The sequence below is a fragment of the Hemitrygon akajei genome, chromosome 7 (assembly GCF_048418815.1).
Source record: "Hemitrygon akajei chromosome 7, sHemAka1.3, whole genome shotgun sequence".
Taxonomy (NCBI): domain Eukaryota; kingdom Metazoa; phylum Chordata; class Chondrichthyes; order Myliobatiformes; family Dasyatidae; genus Hemitrygon; species Hemitrygon akajei.
The window spans coordinates 107,172,529-107,194,052 of NC_133130.1; the positions used below are offsets into that span (position 1 = coordinate 107,172,529).

Consider the following 21,524-nt stretch of genomic DNA (forward strand, 5'->3'; position numbering starts at 1 on the left):
CGATGTAATTTTATTTAAATATTTAGCTTCACAGATTCTTTAACCAGCTGTACTTTTTAAAAATTCTGTTGATAGGCCTACGTCACCTGTGCCCTGGGAATACAATACGTTGGTTACTGCATGATCTGCTTTGGTGCCTCTAACTCTGTTTTTTCTCTGACTTTTGGAAAATTATCAAAATATACTGGACGTATTCCATTGTTCTTCTATGGTAAGTTAAGTAGTTTATAATTTTAACTGACAAGACTCAACAGAACATCTGAGATCTAATCCACCAAGAAAATGTTCTCACTAGTTACCAAATTTAATACATTGTCAGATAAGAAACCACTTAGTTGGATTGTATCTCCTATATCAATTGACTTTATGAAGGAATCTTTTCTGCGAAGATATCAGGGAAAGGATCAAGGGAGGTGAATAGAAACAGTGCTTGGAAGAGGGAGTGAGGCAGCATCAGAAAGAGGAGAGTTGCACGTGTCTGGGAAAAGTTAGAAGTTCAAAGTAAATTATCAAAGTAGGTATATGTCGTCATGTACCACCCTGAGATTCATTTTCTGATGGACATTCACAGTAGAACCAGGAAATACAATAGAATCAGTGAAAACTACATACAAAAATGGACAATCAACCAATGTGCAAAAGTAGACAAAGTGTACATATACAAAAACAAACTGATAATAATGATAATAAATAAATAATATTGAGTTGTAGAGTTCTTGTGGAATCAGCCCAGAGCTTAGGTGAGTGAAGTTATCCACACTGGTTCAGAAGCCTGATAACTGCTTGTGAAAATGGTGGTGTGAGATCTTATATCTCCTTCCTGATAACAAAGAAAATGTATGTAATACAGCTGTGTCCTACGTTGAGGATGTTGTGATGTAAGCCATGAAAGAAAAGATATATCCAGCCAGCCATAGTAATACTGGACAAGGAACAGACGAAAACAGCAGTAGTAGATGTAGCAATCCCAAATGACAGTAACATCGGGCAGAAAGAATAGGCCTTGAAAAAGCAGATAGAAAAGACATGGAAAGTTAAAACCAGAATAATCCTGGTGCCTGGGAGAGTGGCTCCAACAAATCCCGAGAACAACATCTGAATTCATATTCATTTGGAGCACGCTTAGAAAACATGAGGAACAATTGACGTGTGCAGCTTTAGAATGACTGAAGATTATTTCAGGAATGTTCTGCTCAGTACAACTGGGTAGTTGACTGTGTCTATGCTGATAAGAAAATAACTCATCCCACTTTCCATTAGCTGATTGCCAATTTCGCAGGTCAAGTGTACATCCAGACATGTCCTGTATGTGATAAGAGTTTCTGCTCCACCACGCGTCTGGGCATGGAGATACTTCAATGATCATGCAGGCAAATGAAAACAGGGAACACACATTGAAAAAAAAAATCACATTCGACAATACAGATGGAGGAGATTAAAAAAATGGCAAAAAATCTACTTAATTTCTTGGAGCTGGAAAATTATTGGAAAAAAAACTATATATTTTAAGTATTAAAACACTGCCAATTTTGTTTTTATGTTTTTTTCTTACCACCAACCAAAGATTATATCGAATGGTGAAAGGCCTTGATAGAGGGGATGTGGAGAGGATGTTTCCTGTGGTGGAAGAGTCTAAGACCAGAGGACACCGCCTCAGAATAGAGAGGCATCCTTTTAGAACAGAGATGAGTAGGAACTCTTTTTAGCCAGAGAGTGGTGAATCTGTGGAAAAATTTTGCCACAGACAACTGTAGAAGCCAAATCTTTATGTATATTAAGGCAGAAGTTGTTGACAGATTCTTGACTGGTCAGGGCATGAAGGGATAAGGGAGAAGGCAGGAGACTGGGGTTGAGAGGAGAATTGCATCAGCCATGATGAAATGCCAGAGCAAACTCGAGGGGCCAAATGGTCTAATTCAGTTCCTATATCTTATGGTCTTATTTCAGTTCTAATTTATCAGACTACTGTTAGGAATGAGTTATGAGTTACAAGTCGCTACATCTTCAGGATTGTCTTGACTGACAATCTAGATCAGCCTTTCTCAAATATTTTGCCCTGGAGGAACCCTTGAATTAATTCTCAGGTCTCAGGGAACCCCTGCATAAAAATTATTATATCTCAGCTCACCGTACATTAGCATGATCAAGAAAGTTGTAGATATAGTAATCCAAAAATAATTGTCCATGCTCTCTGTCAATGAATTTTTAGCCAACCTTTCTTGAAAGAAAAACTGGTAGTTAAACTTAGCTTGCCTTTCTTGAAATTAATTTCTTTCTTTCCCCTTCTTAAATTTTAAAAAACTCATAAGGCAAACATAATAAGTATCTGTTAAATAACCGGCTTAAGCCAAAATGGGATTTAATATTTCTAAAGGTAGGCTCGGTGGATTTAATTTAAATAAAGGCTGTAAATTGATTTTAATTAATGTGATTTACAAGATGAAAATTTATTGACAGTGTTAAATAGTAAAGTTACTAAAAACCATAAGTCAAAACAATATGAATAAAGACATAGCCTAAGACAGTTTTATACATGACTTTGAAAAAACATTTTCTTACTAAGTGACATGATCAGGCTCTGATACAGGCCTGGCATGTGAAACCTGGGCTTGTTTTTACTGCTCAAATACTCAATTCTGGATTGAAATTGAGATAAGCACACACGGATTTCACCTTCAGCTGAAATGAGATGATTTCTATCCTTGCTCTTGATGCTTGTTAAACAAGAAAAAGCTTGCTCACACATGTAAGAAGTTGAAAACTGCAGCAAAATGTTCATTGCTTTCCTATGAATGGCAGGATACTCTTCTTTCACAGAAATCCAGAACTTGTCCAGGGATAGACCAGTAAATCTCATCTTGAGTGCTCACAAAATTCTTTCTCTTCTCTCAAGTCAAGTTCTCAGGCTGTGCATAAGACTTAGAGAAAGAGTTCCTCATCCAGTCATACACTTGTGGTGAAAGAGAGGAAAAATACTATTCATTTTTGTTCTGCAATTCTTCCTGGTGGTTTTCAATAAGACTCAAGACCTTCTGAGATCCTTCCTCTCTCAAAACCAAGCAACAGTGGAAACGTTTCAAGATTTCCACTTGCAACATGATTTTTCCAAAGATTCAGTTTCCTTTTAAATCCAAAAATCTTTTAACTTGAAGTCAAAACATTTTCTCCATGGCCTCACAGAGATTTGTTCAACTGGTTCCACAAATACTCTAGCTGAAGTTGTCCCTCTAAAGGACTGTCCTTTGACCCTAGATTCCCCCACTACAGGAAACATCCTCTCCACGTCCACTCTTTCTAGGCCTTTCAATATTCAATAGGTCTCAGTGTTATTTCCCCTCCCCTCGTTCTCCTAATCTCCAGGGAGTACAGCCCAGAGCTATCAAGCATTCCTTGTAGTTTAACCCTTTTATTCCTGGGATCATTCTTGAGAACATCCTTTGGACCCCCTTCAATGCTAGGACAATCTTTCTTAGTTAAGGGGCCTAAACCTGTTCACAATACTCCAAGTGCAGTCTGGTCAAGCCTTAGAAAGCCTCAGCATCACATCCTTGCTTTTATATTCTAGTCCTCTCAAAATGAATGCTAACATTGCTTTTGCCTTCCTCACCACTGGCTCAACCCGCATGTTAACTTTTGGGAAATCTTCCAAGTTCAAAGATAGTCAATGCCTTTATTCCTTCTACCAAAGTGCATGGGCATACAGTTCCCTGCACTATATATTCAATCTGTATTTGAAGCCACTTTGTTGCTCATTCTCCTAATTTGTCCAAGTCCTTCTGCAGGCTCCCTGCTTCTTCAACGCTACCAGCCTCTTCACCTTATATCGTCTGCAAACCTGACCACAAAGCCTTCAATTCCATCATCCAAATCACTGACAAATAACAGGAAAAGAAGCGGTCCCAACACTGAACCCTACTATTTGGGAGCATTTCATAGGCAGTGGGAGCGCGTCCCCATTACCACGCCCAGCTATCCCAGCTATTACAGAGGTATATTAAACAGAGATTGGTAACAGTCTAACCGGGGGGGAGGGTTATTATTTCCCCGGCTATAGAACCTAATGGCTGAAGTAACAGATCTCATATAGCATTCTTTGGAGCAGTGCAGTTGTCTTAGTCTAGTACTGAAAGTGCTCCTTTGTTTAGCCAAGGTGACATGCAGAGGGTGAGAAACATTGTCCAGAATTGCCAGGGTTTTCCGGAGGGTCCTTTGTTCTACCACAGCCTCCAGTGTGTCCAGTTTGACTCCTTTAATAGAGCCAGCCTTTCTAATCAGTTTATTGAGCCTGTTGGCATCACCCATGTTGATACCATTACCCCAGCACACCACTGCATTGAAGACTGGTGACAACAGACTGGTAGAACATGTGAAGGAGAGGCCCGCCTACTCCAAAGGACCTCAGTCTCCTCAGAAAGTCGAGGTGACTCTGGCCCTTCTTGTACAGAGCCTCTGTGTTGGTGCTCACCTCAAGTCTGTTGTCCAGGTGCACCCCCAGGTACTTGTAGGTCCTCACCACATCCATGTCCTCACCATCAATAGTAACAGGGAGCCGAGCAGGCTTACTCTTCCTAAAGTCCCATCACCATCATCTCCTTTGTCTTACTGATGCTGAGCTGCAGATGATTCAGCTTGCACCATCCTCTCCCAGGGCCCTGTGTTCATCCTCCTGTCCTCCCTTTATACACCCACTCATGAGAGAATTTCTGCAGATGACATGACTCAATGTTGTATCTAAAGTCCGTGGTATACAGGGTAAACAGGAAGGGAGCCAATACAGCCCCTGTGGGGCCCCAGTGCTGCCTATAGCCATGTCTGACACACAGCTCTGAAGCAGTATATACTGTGGTCTGCCAGTCAGGTAGTGCTTTATCCAGGATACAATGGAAGTGCCAACCTGCATTGAACAGAGCTTTTCTGCCAGCAATGAGGGCTGGGTGGTATTGAAGACAATTGTGAAACCAAAAAACAAGATCCTCACTGTGCTGCCGTGCTATCCAAATGGGAGTAGGCTCTGTTCAGCAGGTAGATGATGGCAGAGAGTCAACGCCAATGTGTTCCTGGTAGGCAAACTGCAGGGGATGGACAGCTGATCTGACCAGGGGTCGGAGGTGAGCCAGGACCAGCCTCTCTAGGGGCTTCATGATGTGTGAGGTCAGGGCCACTGGACGGTGGTCATTCAAGACCTTCCGGCAGTCCTTCTTGGGTACTGGGACCAGACATGATGTTTTCCTACACAGTCGGGACCCTTCCCAAGCTGAGAGTCAGATTGACAATGGGCTGGAGGACTCCACGCGGCTGCTCAGCACACTCCCTCAGGACCTTGGGGTTCACACCATCCGGTTCCAATGCTTTGCCGTGTCTGAGTTTCCCCACAGCCTTTCCCACCTGCTCAATAGTGAAGGTGAAGTATAAAGATTTAGGGGGGAGGACTTCCGGTAAGATGGCGATTGTTTAGCTGCTCCGAACTTTTGTTCCGTTACGGTCGCTATCTTTGCACTAAATGTCTCCATTTTTTAAACCTTAGTTAGGAATTATTTCGGTATCTCTTACTTGCCTGTGAACATATCTAACTTACAATGTCTAGCAAGAGTTCTAAATCCGGGAGAAAGGAAGCTACGGCTCCCTCAGACGAGACCCTGGCTGCGCTCGGAAAGCTCCGAGACGAAATTTTAAAGGAATTTAAAACCGCTTTCAAACAGTTGGAAGACAAACTGGATCGGATCAACGATAAAGTGGACAAACATGCCGAACACCTATCTCGCATCGATTCGACTTCTGAAGATTTAGAAAGTCGTGTTCGATACTTGGAGACTCTCTGTTCCAGCTTAGAGGAAAAATGTAACAAACTCCTTTCCAAAATGGTGGATCTCGAAAATCACAGCAGACGCTGCAATCTCAGAATTCTTGAATTGCCAGAGGCGACCGAACAGGGATCAACCGTGAAGTTTTTCGCCAAGTTTCTCTGTGAGATATTCGGGAAAGATTTGCTTCCGAACCCGCCCGAGCTCGAACGGGCACACAGAGTTTACGCTCCCCCCGGAATTCTGGGCTCCCGTCCGCGACCAGTAATCTTGTGCTTCCATCAATACCAGGTAAAACACAGTCTGATTGTAGAGGCGCATCGCAGGGGGTCTCTTCCTTTCCAGGATACAACCATTCGCTTTGTGGAAGATTTTGCACCCCAGACCTTAAAGATGCGCGCTGAGTTTAAAGGCGCAATGAAAGTGCTTTTTGATTGTGGTTTTAAACCCTCTCTTCGCAATCCTGCTGATCTACGAATCAAGCTTAATACCGGAAAATACAAGTGGTTCAAATCAGTGAAGGAAGCTGAAGCATTTGTGGCAAGTCTTCCGGCTATCCAGTCATCTTCGGAATCTGATCGGACCTCCTAAAATGGTGGATAGGTACTCCTCGTAGTAAAATTACTTTTTCTGGACTCAGACTTCACTTGAATCACTCAGACATTATTCATTGAAACTCTAAGGGCTGTTGACAATCTCTCCCGGGATTTGGTGTGTGTGTAATCTATTCTTGTATAACTTTATCTACAGAGTTCTACAACTGACTCTAACTTGTTTTGGAGGTTCAAAGTCTTTAGTGAAGGCCTCCCTGTTTGTTGGTTCACAGTTTAATTGCTGATTTATTTTTCCTTTTTTTATATTTATTTATTTTATCTTTTTTCTTTTCTTCACCCTTTTTTCTAATCTCTGAACTTTTTTCTCCCTTCTCTGTAAATGGTTGATAAGTACTCATCTTGAATTTATAATTTTCCCCTTCCTCTTCTTTTTTCTTTTTCCTTCTTACCTTTTTTTTCCCTTTCTCTTACTTTATTCTTCTATAATTTTTTGCAGGTAGGTTAGTTTTGGTTTTCTTCCGATTTTCTCTGTATTAAGTTTTATATTTCTGCAGAAGGTGTTCTAATCTGTAGTTATGTTTTCTAGTGCATAAACTAGTTACTATTTGCTATAGTATTTATACGGAACTCTTGTTAATGACACAGATCTGGAAGCTGTATTTGGGTTAATTTTTTTGGTAGAGCTAGCTACTTGTTTTGGTAGCCATCTAGTTTTGGGTTGTGTGGGTGGGGTGGATTTTCCAGTTCCAACATCACTCACTGTATTTATTGTTTCTCTTTATTGCTCAGGACATGTATATGTTTTGATTTTACGAATCTATGTTTACATCTCTGCTCCCAGACTGCTATTGTACTGCTTGACTTTTTATATGCCTGCTGCCTTTTATGCATTAGTAATTGATAATGGCTAGTGCACTTAAATTCGTGAGCTGGAATGTAAAGGGATTGAATCACCCTGTTAAAAGGAGGAAGGTACTCTCACATATCAAACAACTCAAAGCTGACATTGCTTTCCTTCAAGAAACTCATATTCGTTGTTTTGATAACTCCCGGCTTCTGTCAAAGTGGGCGGGTCAGCATTTTCATTCATCCTTTGCCGCTAAAGCTAGGGGAGTCTCCATTCTTATTAACTCAAATATTCCTTTTGAACTCCATAATAAAATATCTGATACAAATGGCCATTTTATTATTGTTTCTGGTAAACTATATAACACTAAAGTTGCACTAGCAAACCTGTATGCCCCCAACTTTGATGATGTTAACTTTTTTGAACGGTTTTTTTCCTCACTACCAGACTTAAACTCATACTCTCTTATACTGGGTGGTGACTTCAACTGTTGGTTGGATCCTAAACTGGATCGATCGTCCTCTGTTACCAGATCACCTACTAAATCTGCCTTAGCTATCCAATCGTTTCTCTCTAATTTTGGTATCTCTGATATATGGCGTTTCCTCCATCCTACGGAGAGAGATTATTCTTTTTTCTCACATGTTCACCATACCTTCACTAGAATTGACTATTTCTTACTCGATAACCAACTTATCCCATTTGCCTACTCTTGTGACTATCAGAGTATACTGATTTCTGACCATGCCCCAATTACCCTCTCTCTGAACTTCCCTGGTCTCCCTCAGAGGAATAAACACTGGCGGTTTGATTCAACTTTATTATCGGATGATGATTTTGTAAAATTTATTAAGGATCAGAAAGCCTTTTATTTTAACACTAATACATCACCTGAAGTGCCATCCCAGATTGTCTGGGATGCCATGAAAGCATATCTGAGGGGTCAAATAATCTCTTACACAGCAAATCTCAACAGAAGATCCCGTGCAGATCGATCAGACCTCATTAACCAGATTAAAGATTTGGATCAAATATATGCCCAAACTAAGAACCCTGAATTATACAAGAAGCGCGTTGAACTCCAAACTAAATTTAACCTTCTGTCCACTCAACCTGTCGAACGCCAACTTCTCGAAAGCAAGAGTTGCTTTTACATTCATGGGGATAAGTCTGGTAAATTCCTAGCCAATCAGCTGAGGCGTTCCAAAGCCAAACAACATATTACAAAGATCCGGAAGGAGAACGGAGACTTTACATCGGATCATTTAGAAATTAATGACGCATTTAAAAATTTTTATACTCTGCTTTATTCCTCTGAATCTCTGAATGACAATATCTCTGTTGATCAATTTTTACAGAATCTGAATATCCCCTCACTTTCATCTGATTTCAAAGCCAAACTCAATGCGCCTATAAAATCAGAAGAAATATCTTTTGCAAGATATTTCCTCGGGGAAATCTCCTGGACCTGATGGGTTCCCTGTAGAATTTTATAAATCATTCTCTTCACTTCTTTCTCCTCAGTTACTTTCAGTATTATCTGACTCGTTTAATTACGGCAAATTGCCACCCTCTTTCAATGAGGCATCTATTATTCTTCTTTTAAAAAAGGGCAAAGACCCAACAGAGTGTTCCTCGTACAGGCCAATCTCTCTGCTCAATGTTGATGTAAAGATCTTAGCTAAAGTGTTGGCTCATAGATTAGAAATCGTTATTCCCTCCATTATCTCTAATGACCAAACAGGCTTTATTAAAAACCGTCTCCCTTTTTTTAACATTCGGCGTCTATTTAATATTTTATACTCAGCTCCAACTGGGACTCCTGAATGTGTTATTTCCCTCGATGTGGAGAAAGCATTTGATCGTATAGAGTGGAACTACCTTTTTGCAGTCTTAGAAAAATTTGACCTCGGCCAAAGTTTCATCTCTTGGATCCAATTGCTGTACCTGTGTCCTACTGCTTCTGTTTTAACTAATTTTCAGAAATCCCAAGTATTTAATCTCAAACGTGGCACCCGTCAGGGATGCCCCTTAAGTCCCTTTCTCTTTGATTTGGCTATAGAACCTCTGGCGATAGCATTTTGAAACTGTCCTGAATTGACCGGGATTTGGAGAGGGGGTGTTGAGCATAAAGTTTCTCTCTATGCTGATGACTTATTACTCATTCTCTCAAATCCGTCTACATCCTTACCTCTAATGTTTTCACTTCTTGACCAGTTTAGCCAGATCTCTGGCTATAAACTTAATTTACATAAGAGTGAACTTTTCCCAATTAATAAAGAAGCACAAGAACTAATATTTCGTGATCTCCCTTTTAAAGTAGTCCATAATCAATTTACTTATCTTGGAATTACAGTCACAAGGAAGTTTAAAGATCTCTTTCGTGAAAACTTTGTCAATCTTTCATATGCTATAAAAGAGTCTGGTACAATGGCCACCTCTATCTATGTCTTTGGTAGGTCGTATTAATGTTGTTAAAATGTATGTTCTCCCCAAATTTTTATACTTATTTCAATCTATCCCAATTTTTATTCCTAAATCTTTTTTTGATTCCTTAGACTCTATTATTTTGTCATATTTGTGGCAGAATAAGCGTTCTAGAATTAATAAAATCCACCTCCAAAAATCTGAAAAAGAGGGTGGCATGGCTTTACCTAACTTCCGTTTATATTACTGGGCAGCTAATATACGTTGTGCTACCTTCTGGTCTTCCTTCCACGGTCAACCCGAGTGCCCTAACTGGGTGGCAATGGAGTTGAGCTCCACTAAAGAATTATCTATATCTGCACTTCTTGGCTCTGCACTCCCTAGTAGTCTGTCCAGATCAATAGCTAATCCTCTTGTTAGACACACTTTGCGTATATGGGCTCAGTTCAGGAAATGCTGTGGTTTCCAGGGGTTTTCCGTTTCTAGCCCTGTCGCACATAATCACCTTTTTTTACCTACTACGTACGATTCAGCATTCCATGTTTGGTATAGGAAGGGCATTAGACATTTTGAAGATCTTGTCATTGATAATCGCTTCGCTTCTTTTCAGCAGCTCTCTGTTAAGTTCAACCTGCCTAACGCTCACTTTTTCAGATATCTCCAAATCCGACACTTTATTGCTCCTTTAATTCCTAACTTTCCTGAAATGCCTGCGAAAAATGCTATGGACCTATTTCTTTCCATTAATCCACTAGGTAAAGGTTTAATATCAATTATCCGAGATAAACTAGCAGCCTTACGATGGGCCCCTGTGGATAAAATTAAAATGGCCTGGGAGCAGCATTTAAATATCTCCTTATCCGAGGAGAGCTGGGACTCAGTTCTCAAATCGGTTAACTCAACCTCTCTTTGTGCTCGCCATTGCCTTTTACAGTTTAAGATTGTTCATAGAGCCCATATGTCTAAATCTAGACTATCTCGATTCTACCCTGGCATTAGTCCGCTCTGTGATAAATGCAAGAGGGGCGTGGCCTCTCTCATCCATATGTACTGGTTCTGTCCTAGCTTGGAGAAATTCTGGAAAGATGTCTTCACTACATTATCGGGTATTTTGAATCAGCACCTAGAACCAAACCCCTTAATTGCTCTGTTCGGTTTTTGGGGTGAGACAGATTTATGTCTGGGTCCGACCAAATGCCGAATACTATCCTTTGCCTCTCTCCTGGCTGGACGCTTGATCCTCCTTAGATGGAGAGATGTTGCCCCGCCCACTCATGCGCAATGGCTTAACGACATTATGGCCTGCTTGGACCTTGAAAAAATTCATTATTCAGTTCTTAATTCGGATCTGAAGTTCCATAAGGTCTGGGGACCTTTTATCGAGTACTTTCATAACCTTCCTCTTGACTAGGGTTTTTTTTTCTTCCCTTGCTTTCAGCTCCCTTTTTTTTCTGGTAGTAGGCATTATTATCCTCTGTTGCTAAGTGTATTCACAGTCTGGGAGTTTGACTGTCCGGACTTATACTCTTTATATTGTGTTGTGGTCGGTCTGGAGTTGTTGTTTTTTTTCTTGTGTTGTGGGGCTTGGGGAGGACACTAAGCTTACTTGTCTTTAATTTAGGTACTTTTTTGTTAAATTCTCTTTCTTTGTAGCATATTGTTATTGTATGCTTAATCTTGCACTGTATTAATGCTCCTCATTGGGATTTGGGGTTTTTAATTTGTAAAATGTTTTGAAAAACTAATAAAAAAATTAAAAAAAAAAAGATTTGGGGGAAACTTGCAGGATCTGGACATTTAAAGGTGCAGGTATTCATAATAAAATAACAAAAATAACTGAAATAGTGGAGGCCAATTTAGAGCAGGGATGGAGGAGGTTATAAATCTTGGATACAAATCACGGAAAGTTAAAATGCAGGTACAGAAAGTAGGAAGGAAAATTTCATGGAGAGATATCATCTTCTAAAATCTACTTAAGCATGATAAGATGGACTGTCAACCTCGTGAGGATCTTGCACCTTATTGCTTAACTGCACTGCACCTTCTCTGTAGCTGTACACTTTATTCTGCAATGTTATTGCTTTACCTAGTTCTACATCAAAGCACTGTTAATTTGATCAGTATGGATAGTAAGCAAGACAAGCTTTTCAATGTCCAGTGTCTATAGAAGCATTCAAACCCCCCCCCCCCAGAAGTTTTCATGTTTTATTGTTTTACAGCATTAAATCACAGTGGATTTAAATTTTTTTTAAACAGAGAAAAAAAAGATTCTTTTGCGTCGAAGTGAAAATAGATCTCTACAAAGTAATCTAAATTGATTACAAATATAAAACAAAATAATTGCTTGCATGCTGTAAGTATTCAACCCTTTCAAATCAATATTTAGTAGATGCACCTTTGTCAGCAATTAGAGCCCTGAGACTGTGTGGATAGATCGCTATCGGCTTTGCACATCTGGACACTGCAATTTTTCCCCATTCTTCTTTACAAAACTGCTCAAGCTCTGTCAGATTGCATGGGGATCATGAGTGAACAGCCCTTTTCAAATTCAGCCACAAATTCTCAATTGGATTGAAGTCTGGACTCTAACTTGTCCATTCCAGGACAATAACTTTGTTGTTTTTAAGCCATTCCTGTGTAGCTTTGGTTTTATGCTTGGGGTCATTGTCTTGCTGGAAAGCAAATCTTTTCCCAAGTCGCAGTTCTCATGTGACTGCATCAGGTTTTCCTCCAGGATTTCCCTGCATTTTGCTGCATTCATTTTACCCTCTACCTTCATAAGCCTTCCAGGGCCTGCTACAGTGAGAGGTCCCCACAGCATTATGCAGCCACTGTCATGCTTCACGGTAGGGATGGTGTGTTTTCATTGATATGTGGTGTTTGGCTTATGCCAAACATAGTGTTTAGTCTGCTAGCCAAAAAAGTTCAATTTTGGTTTCATCAGACCATAGAACCTCCTTCCAGCTGACTTCAGAGTCTCTCACATACCTTCTGTCAAACTCTAGCCGAGATTTCATGTGAGTTTTTTTTCCAACAATGGCTTTCTCTTTGCGACTCTCCCATAAAGCAGCGACTGTTGAAGCACCCGGGCAACAGTTGTTGTATGCACAGTCTCTCCCATCGCAGCCACTAAAGTTGTCATAGGTCTCTTGGTAGTCTCCCTCACTAGTCCCTTTCTTGCATTGTCACTCAGCTTTTGAGGACAGCCTGCTCTAGGCAGATTTACAGCTGTGCCATATTCTTTCCATTTCTTGATTATTGACTCCAAGGGATATTCAGTGACTTGGAAATTTTCTTGTATCCATCTCCTGACTTGTGCTTTTCAATAACTATTTTACGGGAGTGGCTTCATGTGTTCTTTTGTCCTCATGGTGTAGTTTTGGCCAGGATACTGACTCGGCAGCAGTTAGACCTTCCAGTACAGGTGTATTTTTACTGCAATCAATTGAAACACCTTGACTGCACACAGTTTTATATATACGTAGCTAGGGTACCTTAGCTAATTATGTAACTTCTAAAACCAATTGGCTGCGCCAGTGATGATTACTAAAGGGGGTAAATACTTATGTAATCAATTATTTTATCTTTTATATTTGTAATTAATTTAGATCACTTTGTAGTGATCTGTTTTCACTTTGACATGAAAAAGGCTTTTTCTGTTGATCAGTGTCAAAAAAGCCAAATTAAATCCACTGTGATTCAATGTTGTAAAACAATAAAACATGAAAACTTCTGGGGGGGGGGGTGGATTACTTTTTATAGGCACTGTATCTCAGCATATGACAATAAACCAATTCCAATTTGATAATCAGTTGTTCCATAAACAATCTCACCGATGATATTAAAAGGAATGGGTGGGGAGGTTAAGGGTTAGTGAAACAATATTTATTACTAATTCATCAAATAAACACCCATGGAGCAGACTAAAGCTTTCAGAAAACTATGTTTTGTTGCACATTAAACCAAAAATTGATGCAAACTTTCAATAATTACACTCAATGATTTTAAGATATAAAGGTCTATTATACATATATTACTGTACAATAATCTTACTGTTTTCATTTGCTTTATGTTACAGCAACTCTTGTCAATGTGGCATCAATAATTTCATTGCTTTTATGGAAACCACATCCAAATCAACTACCGGTGTTTTTTGTGTTTCCTGTTCTTTGGGGAATGGCTGATGCTATCTGGCAGACACAAACTAATGGTATGATGAAAAGTAATAAGCAATAAGATAATATCGTTATTAAATTAGAAATGAAATTAAGATTAATATTGAAAAAGAACTGTTATTGCAAGGAAGATTAAGTTAAAGTCAGATTCTTTGGTATAAAAATGTGTTCCACCTTTACTGTGTGGTCAGTACAATTTAGGTACCAGGTCAGCAGGAAAAAAAGATTCTTTTGTGTCAAAGTGAAAACAGATATCTACAAAGTAATCTAAATTAATTACAGGTCTTCATCTGAGATTGACAGGTAACCAACATTTGGTTTTCACGCAGATTGCTACAGCACAGACACACTGAAGTTCTTCAGTCCAGCGTGTCCTTAGGAACATCAAATACCCATCTATATTAATTCTATTGATCAGCACATGATTTGTAGCCCGCTGTGTCTTGATAATACAAATACTCACCTAGATGCTTCTTGAATGGTCAAAGAGCCTGTCTCCTCCACCCACTTGGGCAGTGTTTTTCATATTTCAAAACCACTCTGGGTGAAACATACTTCTTCAGATCCACTCCCAATTTCCACTCCTTTCCCTAAATCTATACCCTCTAGCTCTTATGGAGAAACATTTCTTACTATCTATCCTATCTATGATCTTCTTAATTTTGCATACATTGATCATGTCCCCTGAAGCCTCCTCCCCTCGAAGGAAAACCCAGGAAGGAAAAACCTCATAACTGAAATGCTCTAATTTCTGGCAACATTTTGGATCTCCTCTGCACCCTCTTCTGTGTAATCACATCTCACTTAAGTGTGGTGTATTCATTGTTTAGCTTTTTTTAACCATTGCTTTATAAAGTCATCCCACTTTTGATTTATAAAGTTGTAGCCTGTTCTTATGTTTCGTGCCTAGCTCAGTATCCCACATGCCTTTTCCACCACCTGACTATACTGCCACCTTCAGGACTACTTGGGCTTGTGCACCAAGGTGCCTCTGTTCCTCAATACACTTCAAGGTCCTACCATTCTTTATGTCTGTTCTACCCTAACTAGACCCCGCAAAATATATCATCCCACACATCCAGGTTAAATTCAATCCAATGTAATTGATTGCTGTCTTGTAGCCCATGACAATTCTTCCTACAATCAACTACACTATCATTTTCTGTCGTTTCCAAGCTTACTAATCATACCTCCTACATTCACATCCAAATTGCCAACATACAGTATATAATTTTCCCAGCATTGATCCCTATGGTACACCACTGGTTACAGGTTTCCGATCATTAAAACAACCCTGCTTTATCATCCTCAGCCTCCTATTACCAAGCTAATATTAGATCCAATTTGCCAACTTGGCCTGGACATCTTGTCTTAACCTTTGAATTCTACTTCCAAACATGAAACTGGATTGTGAACAATTTAATGAGTGTTCTATACTGGATCACCCTCCATGTTGTATGTACACTCAGTGGCACTTTATTAGCTACACCTGTACACCTGCTCGTTAATACAAATATCTAATCAGCCAATCACACAGCAGCATCTCAATGCATAAAAGTATGCAGACATGGTCAAAAGGTTCAGTTGTTGTCCAGACCAAACATCAGAATGGGGAAGAAATGTAATCTAAGTGACTTTGACTGGGAATGATTGTTGGTGCCAGAAGGGGTGGTTTGAGTATTTCATACACTGCTGATCTCCTGGGTATTTCACATACAATAGTCTCTAAACTTTACAGAGAATGGTGCAAGAAACATCCAGTCAGCGGCAGTACTATAAGCAAAAATGCCTTATTAATGAGGAAGGACAGAGGGGAATGTCTGAACTGGTTCAAGTTGACAGATAGACAACAGTAACTCAAATAACCACGGATGTGGAAGCTATGGAGAGGGTGCAGAGGAGATTTACCAGGATGTTGCCTGGTTTGGAGAACAAGTCATATGAAGCAAGGTTAGCAGAGCTGGGACTTTTCTCGTTGGAGCGTAGAAGAATGAGAGGGGACTTGATAGAGGTCTACAAGATTATGAGAGGCATAGATAGGGTGGATAGTCAGTACCTGTTTCCCAGCGCACTAATAGCAAACACCAGAGGGCATATGTACAAAATTAAGGGAGGGAAGTTTAGAGGAGATATCAGGGGTAAGTTTTTTTTAACACAAAGGGTTGTGAGTGCCTGGAATGATTTGCCAGGGATGGTGGTGGAGGCCAAAACATTAGGGGTATTTAAGAGCCTCTTGGACAGGCACATGGATGAAAGAAAAATGGAGGGTTATGGGGTAGTGTGGGTTTAGTACTTTTTTTTTAAGGATTATATGGGTCGGCACAACATGGAGGGCTGAAGGGCCTGTACTGTGCTGTAGTGTTCTATGGTTCTATTACAACAATGGTATACAGGAGAGCATCTCTGAATGCACAACATGTCGAAATTTGAAGAATCAGAAGACCATGAACATACACTCAGTGTCCACTTCATTAGGTACAGGAGGTACCTAATAAAATGGCCACTGATTATATATGACTGCCCGTGGGGCAAAAAAAAGTGGAAGAAAATAAAATGAATGACAGATGATACTCAAAAATTAGAAGGATTTTGGAAAGTGACAATAATTTTTTTTCTCTTCAAGCCCTCTACGGAGTTCTATTCCTGGAGCACAAAGAAGCAGCATTTTCCAACTACCGGTTGTGGGAATCCGTGGGATTTGTGATCGCATTCGCTTATGCAAATTTTTTGTGCATAAAGATCAAGTTGATTATTTTACTGATTGTCCTGTTAATAGGCATGACTTTATATGGAGTTGTGGAATACACTGAATACTCAAAAGCAGGGCGTGGAGCTACTTCACAAATATTTCCTCAAAGGACTAAAATCAAAAACATACTGGAAGTAGAAACTAAAATTGAGAAACCTGTTGTTGAGAGTGACATTGAAATACACACCACAATCTCTGAAGTCAAGTTCTGAGGATTTGTATTGACTTTTACAGATGTTTCTGTTAATGACTGAAGATCAGTATTTTTTTTAAATCACTCATAATTTTATATGTAGTTTATAATTTACATAATTGAAAATATTTTAAAGTAAAACTATTTTACTGACTTGAAATTAACCAGATCGATTTTTGAAATCTTCAGTCTTTAACTGAATGAGATAATTCAACAGTAAAGATTATTATTATGTTTTAAAATGTTAGCAGATCACCAGGTGGCAGAGACAAAAGGCTGCTTATTGTTCATAGATTTGATCCACTAATGGAATCTCTCATCTAGCTGGTTGCAGATATAATTATGTTAATGAGAAGTAGAAATTGTGGAACAAGGATTTTCCAGCAGCTTACAGTATAAATATTTTTAAGTCCAACATCCAATTAGTTTGATGAGGGATTCCTCGCTCCAAACAACTGTTAAAATATTTCAGTTTTATGGATATTTTATTGTGCATTAATAGAAATGGATCTTCCCTAAATAAATTCCCATCATGTGATGTAACTGAAGCCAAATATACCATTCAATTCCTTATGATTAATTGGTAACCTTAATATTTTTGGACTAAAAGCACACTCCTAAGTGAGAAGTCTAATCAACGTTTGTGTTTAAAATGAAGCTGTTTGTTGACAATAGATGTCTAATATTCTTATCAAAAGGTTTTTCACAAGATATATCCATATTTTTGTTGCCGTCATTATAGATATTGTTTTGTACATTTCTCAGTAATAATTAGCTGGAGAAAGGGGAGATAACCAAAAGCATAATTAAAAGGTCCGTTTTTAGAGGAGACACAAGAGTAGAATGGTGAATCTGTGGAATTAATTGCTACACATGACTATGGAGGCCACATCATTGGGTATATTTAAAGCGGAGGTTTAAATCATCAGGACTGGTGAAGGGTCTCGGCCTGAAACGTCAACTGTTTACTCTTTTCCATATATGCTGCCAGGCCTGCTGAGTTCCTCTAGCATTCGTGAGTGTTACAAAGTGCATGAAGTCTTTTTGGATGAGTTGAGTGAAAGTGGAAAAGTTGTAGCAAAAATGTAAATAAAGGAGAATTTTTACTGGAAGGCCAACTCAGAGTTTCTGTAGAAGAGGAAGCATCAAAACATTGAGTCTAAAGTAGGGACTGTTAACTGTCCTGAATTCCATACTAACTCAAATAGTTTTTGTAAACGTTTATATGATGACAAATGAGAAAGAGCAGCAAGCACAATGGACAGAGTAGTTTGGGGAATTACCGAATAGACCACCACTAGATGAAGGACCTGACATACAGCAGAGGACCTCGACATCAACACAGATCCACCTACCCGAGGGAGAAGATACCGGTGCTGCCGATAAATCACTAAAGAACAGCAGAGCTCCAGGACAGGACAATTTGAAAGCCCAACCGGTCAAAGCTGAACCCAGAGCTGCAGCGGTCATCCTGCAACCACTGTCCACTCCCAAGGGCCGGACAATGGGAGTCACCATGTGGATCCCCGAGAAAGGAGCATTAAGTGACTGCAACAACTAATGTGGCATCACACTTTTGTCAATGCCCAGCAAGATCCTCGCCAACTCATTGTCCAACGGATTACAGAGGAAGGAGCAAGCTGGCTTCAGGAAGAACAGAGGCTGTGTCGACCAGATATTCACACTGTGTAATATCATAGAGCAGTACACAGTAGCAGAGACAGCTGTATGTACATTTTGTGGACTTTGAAAAGATATTTGATAGCATCCACAGGGAGGGCTTTGCCAAGTTCTCAGATCATATGGGAACCCTTCCAAAATTGTCCAGCTCATCCAGAGTTTATGCTAATTTCACTTGAGTCAGTTAGAGAAAGACTGAGACCAAGACCCTCAACATAAAGTCTCCTCCTCCCATCAAGACCTACCCAGCGCCAGCAGATTCATCTAACTGGGCAGTATCATTCGGCTTGGTGGGACCAAGGATGACATTCAGTGCAGAGACGCAACAAAGTTAGAGACATCTTCTGAACAATGAACAACCAAGTACACTGCCCACACCAAAGTGAAGCTGTACCAGAGATGTGTTCTGTCCACACTCAGTATGAGTCAGAATACTGGTGCACGACAGAGAACAACCTTGCCAAGCCGTCATCATTTTGCACCATGACCCTCCGGTAGATCCTTCGTATCTTCTGGCCAAGAAAGGTCTCCAACCACACTCTGCTCCTCAGGGTCATCAAGAGGACACAGCCACAATCATCACAAGGAAACGTTGGAGATGGATTGGGCATGTGATGAGAAGAGAGGCCAAATCTATCATCAAGATAGCACTTCACTGGATCTCTGAAGGGTGGAGGAAACGCGGGAGACCAAAAACAACTTGGTGCTGTTCCGTAGAGGCAGAAATGAAGACCCTGAACCACACCTGAGGCACAATAGAGAAGATGGGCATGGACAGACAGAGATGGAGGCAATGAGTAAGTTATAATGATGACTACAGGTAACAATATTCTCAATAAATAAAATTTAAAACTTGCCTGTTGCACATTTGACATATCAGTAATATTTGAGTAATATTGTAAATATACTGTTGATTAAGCAGACTTGTTTGTTTAAATAATTCAGTACAGGTTATATGTAAAAGTACGTGAATGGCATACGTCATCACATTATCCACGTAATACGGTGTTATTCGCTTAAAGTCAAAACAAAACCAATACAAGCATTCCGGACTCTCTGCATTTTTTTCCAATTGGTTCAATGTTTTGAAACTATAAAACATAACAGTACTATTAATCTGTATGAAGTAATTTTACTGTCTGAAGCCTGCTGAATTCAATAAACTTTTGGCAGTGATACTATATTGAGTTATTATTGCTAAAAATCTGTGCCATTCTGGAAATGTATAGAAGAGACAGAAGTTAAGCACCACCATTCAATAAATTTCTTATATGAACCCATATCTCTTGATATTCTTCATACTGAAAAACTTATACACCCGTCTTAATTATGCTACAACTAAGCCGAATACCAGGGCCTTGTTTTCAGCACTTCCTTTAAACTTAATGGGTTCCCCTTCTATGTTCCTTTTAAACTTATGTTCACAGAAATCTACTATATTGCCGTGTAATGTCTAATTAAAACAGTTTGGAAAATTTGATAGTCCTGCACTATCATAGTCCCAAACGTGCCAGATTAAGAGTTTTATTGTACTGATATCAGATTAATTGGTTTATACTTTCCATAACCTCCTCTCCTTCAAAGTTCAAAGTTTAAAGTAAATGTTATTATCAAAGTACATTTATGTCACTATATACAACCCGTGCTTTCATCGTAGTGGCACTTACATGCTGGAGCCAGTTGAATCTTGGCCATTAGGCTCGAGAATGAGTCAAACTATAGTCGGGGAAGTGATGACCCGTCCTGTTAGACTGTGGTAATTTATTTGTTATTCTTTCTACTTCTCTTCTAATATTTATATCTGTGCACTTGTAATGCTACTGTGACACTATAATTTCTTTTGAGATCAATAAAGTATCTATCTCTATCTATACCCACATTAGTACAGACGGCACAAGATAATTGCATGTACCATAAGTTATACAAGATGGTGAACAGAGATTAATAAAAAGATTGCAAACACAAGACGATACATAAAAACCAGTCAAGCTACATTAGTGGAAGACATGGTCCATTGCTGAGGTAAGGTTAGTTAGATGCAAATCAGTTCAAGAACCTGATGGTTGTAAGATAGTACTACTCCTGAGCCCGATGGTGTGGGACTTCTGCACTTCCTGCCTAATGGTGGCAGCAAGGGGGGGCATGACCAAATAGTGGGGGATCTTTGATGACTGATGTCTCCTCCTGCAGATGCTGCCCATGGTTGGAGAGATGTGCCTGTGCCCACAACTCTCTGAAACTCTTGTGTTCCTGTGCATTGGAACTGCTGTACCAGGCCATGCTGCAATCAGTGAGCACACCTTCAACAGTGCAATTGTGCAAGTTTGTTATGGCATTTGGTGATATAGCAAATCATCGAGCTTCTGAAAGCAAAGATGCTGGTGCACCTTCTTCATTATTATATCAATGTGCTGGGCTGTGTTGGCACATGGATAAGGCATCGGTCTAGTGATCTGAAGGTCACTGGTTCGAGCCTCAGCTGAGGCAGCGTGTGGTGTCCTTGAGCAAGGCACTTAACAACACATTGCTCTGTGACGTCACCGGTGCCAAGCTGCATGGGCCCTAGTGCCCTTCCCTTAGACAACATCGGTGGCGTGGAGAGGGGAAGGCCTGCAGCTTGGGCAACTGCCGGTCTCCCATACAACCCTGCCCAGGCCTGCGCCCTGGAAACTCCAGGCGCAGATCCATGGTCTCTCGAGACTAACGGATGCTGGGCTCAGGGCAGGTCATCTGAGATGTTAACACCCAGGAATTTGAAGTTCCTTATTCTCTTCGCCTCTAACCCACCAATGAGAACCGGCCTCCTTATTGTACACTGAGGCATCAAAACCCATGACTTGGCCAACACTCGTGTTGTCAGTGAATTTAGAGATGGTATTGGAGTTGTGCTCAGCCACACAGTTGTAGGTATAAAAAGTACTCACCGATCTATACTGATTAAAGTCTGCCAATGAGGAAATCAAAGATGCAGTTGCAGAAGCCAAGATCTTGGAACTTGGTGGTAAGTCTGGAGTGGATGATAGTATTGAATGCCAAGCTGTAGTCATCTGTCTACATGCCTCTACAGTATCTGTTTCCACCACTATTTCTATTCCACT

The 21,524-nt window shown here is 40.0% G+C and overlaps 1 protein-coding gene across 3 annotated transcripts in view; it reads left to right on the forward strand.

Moving 5' to 3' along the window:
- Positions 1 to 19,669, forward strand: part of unc93a (unc-93 homolog A) — a 66,967-nt gene extending 47,298 nt beyond the window's left edge. For 2 of the 3 annotated variants that reach the window (XM_073051638.1, XM_073051636.1), the window contains exons 6-8: positions 76 to 211; positions 13,708 to 13,839; positions 16,428 to 19,669. In XM_073051638.1, coding sequence (XP_072907739.1) covers positions 76 to 211; positions 13,708 to 13,839; positions 16,428 to 16,765 — 606 coding nt within the window. In that variant the 3' untranslated portion in view covers positions 16,766 to 19,669. The remainder of the gene's footprint in view (positions 1 to 75; positions 212 to 13,707; positions 13,840 to 16,427) is intronic. The other variant, XM_073051637.1, reaches the window with a different exon arrangement.
- The last annotated feature ends 1,855 nt before the right edge of the window (positions 19,670 to 21,524 follow it).